The following is a 9,662-nucleotide window of genomic DNA, read 5'->3' on the forward strand; positions in this document are numbered from 1 at the left end:
GCTGTTTTGTGCCCACTACTTGCCCACTCCTTGGCTGTAGTGTACCCCTTACACGGGGCAAGCAGTGGCCAAATATGTCCACTACTTGCCCACTCCTTGGCGATAGTGTAGCCCTTATTTGGCCACTGCTTGCCCTGTGTATGCCCACTGCTTGCCCGCTGTTTGCCTTCTGCTTGGCTGTTACATGCCCCTTTTGTGCCCACTGCATGGCCACTGCTTGCCCACCACTTGGCTGTTTTGTGCCCACTACTTGCCCACTCCTTGGCCGTGGTGTAGCCCTTATTTGGCCACTGCTTGCCCACTGTTTGCCCACCACTTGGCTGTTACATGCCCCTTTTGTGCCCACTCCTTGGCCACAGTGTAGCCCTTATTTGGCCACTGCTTGCCCTGTGTATGCCCACTGCCTGCCTGCTGCTTGACCATAGTGTGCTCCTTCGGTGGCTACTGCTTGCCCACTGTGGCATGCCCGCTGTGTGCCCACTGCTTGCCCACTCCTTAGCTGTAGTGTACCCCTTACACAGGGCAAGCAGTGGCCAAATATGCCCAGTACTTGCCCACTCCTTGGCCATAGTGTAGCCCTTATTTGGCCACTGCATGCCCGCTGCTTGCCCTCTGCTTGGCTGTTACAGGCCCCTTTTGTGCCCACTGCATGGCCACTGCTTGCCCACTGTGTGCCCCTTTTGTGCCCACTGCTTGGCCACAGCATAGCCCTTATTTGGCCACTGCTTGCCCTCTGCTTGGCTGTTGCATGCCCCCTGTGTGCCCACTGCTTGCCCACTGTGTGCCCCTTTTGTGCCCACTCCTTGGCCACAGTGTAGCCCTTATTTGGCCACTGCTTGCCCTGTATATGCCCACTGCTTGCCCTCTGCTTGGCTGTTACATGCCCCTTTTGTGCCCACTGCATGGCCACTGCTTGCCCACTGTGTGCCCCTTTTGTGCCCACTCCTTGGCCACGGCATAGCCCTTATTTGGCCACTGCTTGCCCACTGCTTGGCTGTTGCATGCCCCCTGTGTGCCCAGTGCTTGTCCACTCCTTGGCCATGATGTAGCCCTCATTTGCCCACTGCTTGCCCACTGTTTGCCCTCTCCTTGACTGTTACATGCCCCTTTTGTGCCCACCACTTGGCTGTTGCATGCCCCCTGTGTGCCTACCACTCGCCCGCTCCTTGGCCATGACATAGCCCTTATTTGGCCACCACTTGCCCACCCCGTGCCCCCCCCGTTGCCCGCCGCAGGGTGCAGCTGGCCGTGAACCGCCGGACGGAGGAGGCGGTGGCGGTGAAGATCGTGGACATGAGGCGGGCAGCCGAGTGCCCGGAGAACATCAAGAAGGAGATCTGCATCAACAAGATGCTCAACCACGAGAACGTCGTCAGGTTCTACGGGCACCGGCGGGAGGGGACCACCCAGTACCTCTTCCTGGAGTACTGCCGGGGGGGCGAGCTCTTCGACCGCATCGGTGCGCCCCTAAACCCCCCCCCCAGATCCCTCCCTTCTTCTCTAAAAAATGCTGAGTTAAAAAAATATGGCCCCCTCGGTGATGGATGGTTCCTCGTCTTCTTCTTCTCCTTCCAGAGCCCGACATCGGGATGCCGGAGCCGGAGGCGCAGCGGTTCTTCCAGCAGCTCATCGCGGGGGTGGTGAGGGACGGGACGGGGATGGGACGGGGGGTAACAGGGTCCCCCCGTGGCACTGACCCCCCCTCTGCCTCCCCAGGTCTATCTGCACAGCATGGGCATCACCCACCGCGACCTCAAGCCCGAGAACCTGCTGCTGGACGACAGAGGTGGGAGCACCTTCTCCTTTGCCCAAATTTCCCATTTTCATTTTCATTTAATTTTAATTTTGATTTTAATTTAATTTTAATTTAAATTTAACCTTAATTTAATTTTAACTTTAATTTAATTTCAATTTTAATTTAATTTAATTTTCATTTTAATTTTCCATTTTTACTTTCCATTTTAAATTCTAATTTTAATATTACTTTCTGTTTTCATTTTGAATTTTTTAAACTAAATTTTTATTGGTCTTTTAATTGCAATGATTTCCATTTCAATTTTTTATTTTAATTTCAATCCTACTTTTAAATTTTATTTTATTTTGAATTTTTATTTCCATTTTAGTTTTCATTTTTAATGAAATCTGAATTTTTATGTCCATTTATATTTTCATTTTTAATCTTTGAATCTGAATTTTTATTTGCATTTTTCTTTGAATTTGAATTTTTATTTACATTTTTATATTAAACCTGAATTTTTATTTCCATTTTAATTTCTCATTTTAATTATTTAATCTGCATTTTTATTTGTATTTGAATCTTTATTGTTAGTCTTAATTAAATCTGAATTGTTATTCTCATTTTAATTTTAAATCTGAATTTTAATTTCCATTTTAATTTTTAAATCTGAATTCTTATTTGCATTTTTATTTTAATTTTTATTTTAATTTTTATTTTTGATTCTCTCAATTTTAAGTTTTTATTTGTCATTTCAATCTGAATTTTTCTGTCATTTTGAATTTCTGTTCAATTTTAATTTTTTATTTGTAATTTCAATCTGAATTTTTCTTTCTATTTTACATTTCAATCTGAATTTTTCTTTTTCCTTTTGAATTTCTGTTCAGTTTTAAATTTTTATTTTAAATTTCAATCTGAATTTTTCTTTTTCATTTTGAATTTTGGCTCTATTTTAAATTTTTATTTTGAATTTTTATTTTAAATTTCTATCTGAACTTTTAATTCTATTTTTGTTTTTAATTTCACTCTGAATTTTTATTTCTATTTTAAATTTCTATCTGAACTTTTATTTCTATTTCTATTTTAAATTTCAATCTGAATTTTTAGTTCTATTTCTATTTTAAATTTCAATCTGAACTTTTAATTGTATTTTTGTTTTTAATTTCATTCTGAATTTTAATTTCTACTTTAAATTTCAATCTGAACTTTTAATTCTATTTCTGTTTTGAATTTCAATCTGAATTTTAATTTCTATTTTAAATTTCAATCTGAATTTTTAGTTCTATTTCTATTTTAAATTTCAATCTGAACTTTTAATTCTATTTTTGTTTTTAATTTCACTCTGAATTTTTATTTCTATTTTAAATTTCTATCTGAACTTTTATTTCTATTTCTATTTTAAATTTCAATCTGAATTTTTAGTTCTATTTCTATTTTAAATTTCAATCTGAACTTTTAATTGTATTTTTGTTTTTAATTTCATTCTGAATTTTAATTTCTACTTTAAATTTCAATCTGAACTTTTAATTCTATTTCTGTTTTGAATTTCAATCTGAATTTTAATTTCTATTTTAAATTTCAATCTGAATTTTTAGTTCTATTTCTATTTTAAATTTCAATCTGAACTTTTAATTCTATTTTTGTTTTTAATTTCACTCTGAATTTTTATTTCTATTTTAAATTTCTATCTGAACTTTTATTTCTATTTCTATTTTAAATTTCAATCTGAATTTTTAGTTCTATTTCTATTTTAAATTTCAATCTGAATTTTAATTCTATTTCTATTTTCAATTCCACTCTGAATTTTTCTTTCTATTTTAAATTTCAATCTGAATTTTTATTTCTATTTTTATTTTAAATTTCAATGTGAATTTTTCTTTTTCTTTCATTTTGAATTCAATTTTAAATTTTTATTTTCAATTTCCATCTGAATTTTAATTTCTACTTCTATTTTAAAATTTCAATCTGAACTTTTATTTCTATTTTTGTCTTTAATTCCACTCTGAATTTTTATTTCCGTTTTAAATTTCAATCTGAACTTTTATTTCTATTTTTGTCTTTAATTCCACTCTGAATTTTTATTTCCGTTTTAAATTTCAATCTGAACTTTTATTTCTATTTTTGTCTTTAATTCCACTCTGAATTTTTATTTCTGTTTTAAGTTTCAATCTGACCTTTCCCTCTGAATTTTCTCTTGCCTTTTCCTTCCCCTGTTGAATCTCTGCTCCGAGCTGGGGGCCGTGTCCCCGCTGACGCCGTCCGTGTGTGTGACCCCAGACAACCTGAAGATCTCGGACTTCGGGCTGGCCACCGTCTTCCGGCACAACGGGCGGGAGCGGCTGCTGAGCAGGACCTGCGGGACCCTGCCCTACGTGGCCCCCGAGCTGCTGCGACGCCCCGAGTTCCGCGCTGAGCCCGTCGACGTCTGGGCCTGCGGCGTGGTGCTCACCGCCATGCTGGCCGGGGGTGAGCCCCCGGGGGGGGACATGAGGGGCCTTTGGGGGTGGATGTGGGATGCATAGGGGGTGTACGTGTGGAATGGAGAGGGGGTGTATATGGAATGCATAGGGGGTGTACGTGTGGAATGGAGAGGGGTCTATGTATAGAATGCATAGGGGGTGTATATGGGATGCATAGAGGTGTATATGGGATGTAAGGGGGTGTACGTGTGGAATGGAGAGGGGTCTATGTATAGAATGCATAGGGGGTGTATATGGGATGCATAGGGGGTGTGCATATGGGATGCATAGGGGTGTATATGGGATGTATAGGGGTGTACGTATGGAATTCAGAGGGGTGTATGCATGGAATACATAGGGGTGTACATATGGGATGCATAGGGGGTGTATATGGGATGCATAGGGGGTGTAATTATGGAATGCATGGGAGGTGTATATGGGATGCATGGGGGTGTACGTATGGAATGCAGAGGGGTGTATGTATGGAATGCATAGGGGGTGTACGTATGGAATACATAGGGGTGTATGCATGGAATGTATAGGGGCTGTATGTATGGGATGCATAGGGGTGTACGTATGGAATGCATAGGGGTTGTATGGATGGAATGCATGGGGGGTGTGCATATGGAATGCTTAGGGGGTGTATATGGGATGGAGAGAGGTGTACGTATGGAATGGAGAGGGGGTGTACGTATGAAATGCATGGGGGTGTACATATGGAATAGAGAAGGGTGTACGTATGGAATGCATAGGCGGTGTATATGGAACGCATAGGGGGTGTATGGATGGAATGCATGGGGGGTGTGCATATGGGATGGAGAGGGGGGTCCGTGTGGAATGATAGGGGGTGTATATGGAATGGAGAGAGGTGTATGTGTGGAATGGAGAGGGGGTGTACGTATGGAATGCAGAGGGGTGTACGCATGGAATACATAGGGGTTGTATGTATGGAATACATAGGGGGTGTACATATGGAATTCACAGGGGGGGTGTATGTATGGAATGGAAAAGGGTTGTGTGTATGGAACATATAGGGGGTGTGTATGGAATGCATAGGGAGTGTGTATGGGATGCATAGGGGGTGTGTGTGGAATGGAGAGGGGTGTATGTATGGAATGGAGAGGGGTGTACATATGGAATGTATATGGGGTGTATATGGGATGCATAGGGGTGTATGTATGGAACGGAGAGGGGTGTACGTATGGAATGCATAGGGGGTGTATGCATGGAATGCATAGGGGGTGTGCGTATGGAATGCATAGGGGGTGTACCTATGGAATGCATAGGGAAGAGAGGTGGTGAACGCAGAGGGGGGAGGCATGTGAGGTGATGGGGCTGAAGGGGCTGAAGTTGCCCCATCTTAGATAAAGTTATTCAAAGAGAAATCTCCCATATCAGGGTAAGGACACACAAGACTATCCTGCCTAAACAGGCCTGGCCCTTTTTTCCAGTCCCACTAATATGCTTTTCTAACACAGAAAGTGTGGTAGACCTCAACACAGTGGAAGGAGAATGGAAGAACACCACCATGAACACATTCAGTAAACTTTCAGCAGGAAGATAAGGTGATAAAATCTGGAAAGAGAAAACCATGGCGTAACTTCAGCTGAGAGAGAGGAAACACCCAGAGAAGCTGTCTACAAAACATACTCACAGGAATTAACAGACAGTCAGCAGGCGTCAAGCGGAGTCGTGTGTCCTCTGGGGGGGTCAGCGACTCCCCCGGCGGCTTCTCCAAGCACGTCCGCTCCGACATGGACTTCTCCCCAGTGAAGGGCGCGCTTGGGTGAGTCCCCGTGTCCCTGCCTGTCCCTGCCTGTGCCTCCCCATCCCTGCATGTCCCTCCTGTCCATCCCCGTCCCTGTGTGTCCCTCCCCATCCCTGCATGTTCCTCCCCATCCCTGTGTGTTCCTGCATGTCCCTCCTGTCCCTGCGTGTCCTTCTCCATCCCTGCGTGTCCTTCCTGTCCCTGCGTGTCCTTCCTGTCCCTGCGTGTCCCTCCCCGTCCCTGTGTGTCTCTCTCCATCCCTGCATGTCCCGCGTGTCCCTGCATGTCCCTCTCCATCCCTGCGTGTTCCTGCATGTCCCTCCTGTCCCTGCGTGTCCCTCCCCATCCCTGCGTGTCCCTGCGTGTCCCTCTCCATCCCTGCGTGTCCCTCTCATCCCTGCATGTTCCTCTCCATCTCTGCGTGTCTCTCCTGTCCCTGTGTGTCCCTCCCCGTCCCTGCATGTCCCTCTCCATCCCTTTGTGTCCCTCCTGTCCCTGTGTGTCCTTGTGTGTCCTTCCTGTCCCTGCATGTCCTTCTCCATCCCTGCGTGTCTCTCCCCATCCCTGCATGTCCCCCTCCATCCCTGCGTGTCCCTACGTCTCCATCCCTGTCCCTGCATGTCTCTCTCCATCCCTGCATGTCCCTGCGTGTCCCTCCCCATCCCTGTGTGTCCCTCCTGTCCCTGCATGTCCCTCTCCATCCCTGCATGTCCCTGCATGTCCCCCCCTGTCCCTGCGTGTCCCTCCCCATCCCTGTGTGTCCCTCCTGTCCCTGCATGTCCCTCTCCATCCCTGCATGTCCCTGCATGTCCACCCCTGTCCCTGCGTGTCCCTCTCCATCCCTGCATGTCCCTCCTGTCCCTGTGTGTCCCTGTGTGTCCCTCCCATCCCTGTGTGTCCCTCTCCATCCCTGCGTGTTCCTCCCTGTCCCTGTGTGTCCCTCCTGTTGCTGCGTGTCCCTGTGTGTCCCTCCCTGTCCCTGTGTGTCCCTCCTGTCCCTGTGTGTCCCTCCTGTTGCTGCGTGTCCCTGCGTGTCCCTCCCAATCCCTGTGTGTCCCTGCGTGTCCCTGCGTGTCCATCCCTGTCCTGCATGTCCCTCCTGTCCCTGCGTGTCCCTTCCCATCCCTGTGTGTCCCTGCATGTCCATCCCTGTCCCTGCGTGTCCCGCGTGTCCCTGCGTGTCCCTCTCCATCCCTGCATGTCCATCCCTGTCCCTGCGTGTCCCTCCCATCCCTGCGTGTCCCTGTTTGTCCATGTCCCTCCCGTCCCTGCAGGTCCCTCTCCCGTCCCTCCCCCCGCTGTGTTCCCCCCCTCTCTCCCCTATGCATTCCATACATCCCCTTCTGCACCGCACACACGGGTATCTCACATCCCCACACACCTTCTGTGGGCCCTTCCCTGTCCCGTACAGGCGCTGCATGCACCGCCCCCTATGCATTCCATAGGTACATCCCTGTACATTCCATACATACACCCCTATGCATTCCATAGGTACATCCCTGTGCATTCCATACATACATCCTTATGCATTCCATACGTACACCCCTCTGCTGTTCACGTACACTCCTTATGCATTCCATACATACACCCCTATGCCTTCCATACATACACCCCCTCTGCTGTTCATATACACTCCTTATGCATTCCATACCTACACCCTTATGTAGTCCATACATACACCCCTATGCATTCCATACGTACACCCCCTTTGCTGTTCACATATACTCCTTTTGCATTCCACACATACACCCCTATGCATTCTATACGTACATCCCTCTGTATTCCATATGTACACCCCTTCTGCTGTTCACATACACTCCTCATGCATTCCATACGTACACCCCTCTCCATTCCATATGTACACCCCTATGCATTCCATACGTACATCCCTCTGTATTCCATACATAACACCCCCTCTGCTGTTCACATACACTCCTCATGCATTCCATACGTACACCCCTATGCATTCCATACGTATACCCCTCTCCATTCCATACGTACACCCCCTCTGCTGTTCATGTACGCTCCTTGTGCATTCTATGCATTCCATACCTACATCCCTATGCATTCCATACGTATACCCCTCTCCATTCCATACGTACACCCCCTCTGCTGTTCATGTACGCTCCTTGTGCATTCCATATGTACACCCCTATGCATTCCATACTTACACCACCTCTGCTGTTCATATACACTCCTCATGCATTCCATACCTACACCCCTATACATTCCATACGTACACCCCCTCTGCTGTTCATATACACTCCTTAGGTATTCCATACATACACCCCTCTCCATTCCATACGTAACCCCCTCTGCTGTCCACATACATTCCATACACCCCACGGTGGCTTTGTTGCCCCTTCCTGGCGCCGCAGCCCGGGTGGGTGCAGCAGGAGCTTTGGGCAGGTTTGCCTTCTCTCCTCCTGCTCCCTCCTTGTAGTGGGTCCCCCCCTGGGCACCCGCACCCCTAAAAAACCCACCCTCCCTGTCCCCCCCATGCAGAGAGGAGAAGTCGGGCTACTCCACGTCGCAGCCGGTGGTATTTGTAACGTCGGGGTGGAATTTGGGAATTCTGGGGGGGGGCGTTGGGGTGTTGGCAGTGCCCGGGGTGGGATGGGGACGCTGCATGGCGTGTGTTTGCCATCAGGGGGTGCAACGCTGCAGCCTCTTGGTCCTCCTTACGGCCAGCTTCCACCAGCTTTGTGGAATTTGGGAGTTTTTAACTGTTTGGGGTTTTTTTTGGGGGGGAAACAGAGCCCCTGGCAGCGGCTGGTGAAGAGGATGACGCGCTTCTTCACCAAACTGGACGCCGAAGGCTCGTACCGCGCCCTGAGGGAGGTGTGTGAGAAGATGGGGTACGGCTGGAAGAAGAGCTGCACCAACCAGGTAAGGCGCATTCCATACGTACATCCCTCTGTATTCCATACATAACACCCCCTCTGCTGTTCACATACACTCCTTATGCATTCCATACCTACATCCCTATGCATTCCATACGTACACCCCTATGCATTCCATACGTATACCCCTCTCCATTCCATACGTACACCCCCTCTGCTGTTCATGTACGCTCCTTGTGCATTCCATATGTACACCCCTATGCATTCCATACATACATCCCTCTGTATTCCATACCTACACCCCCTCTGCTGTTCACATACACTCCTCATGCATTCCATACCTACACCCCTATACATTCCATACGTACACCCCCTCTGCTGTTCATATACACTCCTTAGGTATTCCATACATACACCCCTCTCCATTCCATACGTAACCCCCTCTGCTGTCCACATACATTCCATACACCCCACGGTGGCTTTGTTGCCCCTTCCTGGCGCCGCAGCCCGGGTGGGTGCAGCAGGAGCTTTGGGCAGGTTTGCCTTCTCTCCTCCTGCTCCCTCCTTGTAGTGGGTCCCCCCCTGGGCACCCGCACCCCTAAAAAACCCACCCTCCCTGTCCCCCCCATGCAGAGAGGAGAAGTCGGGCTACTCCACGTCGCAGCCGGAGCCCGGCACCGGGGGGACGCTGTGGGACACCGGGGCGGCCACCAGCATCGACCGGCTGGTGCAGGGCATCAGCTTCTCCCAGCCCGCCTGTCCTGAGCACATGCTGCTCAACAGCCAGCTCCTGGGCACCCCCGGCACCTCCCAGGTGCGGCGCTGGGGGGGCTGGGGGGGGGAGCTGGGGGGCTGAC

General features: G+C 48.0%; 1 protein-coding gene across 1 annotated transcript in view; it reads left to right on the forward strand.

The window, feature by feature from the left end:
- Positions 1-1,040: 1,040 nt before the first annotated feature.
- CHEK1 (checkpoint kinase 1) overlaps positions 1,041-9,662 on the forward strand; it is a 10,951-nt gene continuing 2,329 nt past the window's right edge. Inside the window, exons 1-8 of the mRNA XM_014961043.1 lie at positions 1,041-1,045; positions 1,182-1,459; positions 1,576-1,640; positions 1,717-1,786; positions 4,013-4,201; positions 5,673-5,735; positions 5,851-5,980; positions 9,439-9,619. Coding sequence (XP_014816529.1) covers positions 1,041-1,045; positions 1,182-1,459; positions 1,576-1,640; positions 1,717-1,786; positions 4,013-4,201; positions 5,673-5,735; positions 5,851-5,980; positions 9,439-9,619 — 981 coding nt within the window. The remainder of the gene's footprint in view (positions 1,046-1,181; positions 1,460-1,575; positions 1,641-1,716; positions 1,787-4,012; positions 4,202-5,672; positions 5,736-5,850; positions 5,981-9,438; positions 9,620-9,662) is intronic.

The sequence above is a fragment of the Calidris pugnax genome, unplaced genomic scaffold (genome assembly GCF_001431845.1).
Source record: "Calidris pugnax isolate Ruff unplaced genomic scaffold, ASM143184v1 scaffold269, whole genome shotgun sequence".
In the NCBI taxonomy this organism is placed as follows: Eukaryota; Metazoa; Chordata; class Aves; order Charadriiformes; family Scolopacidae; genus Calidris; species Calidris pugnax.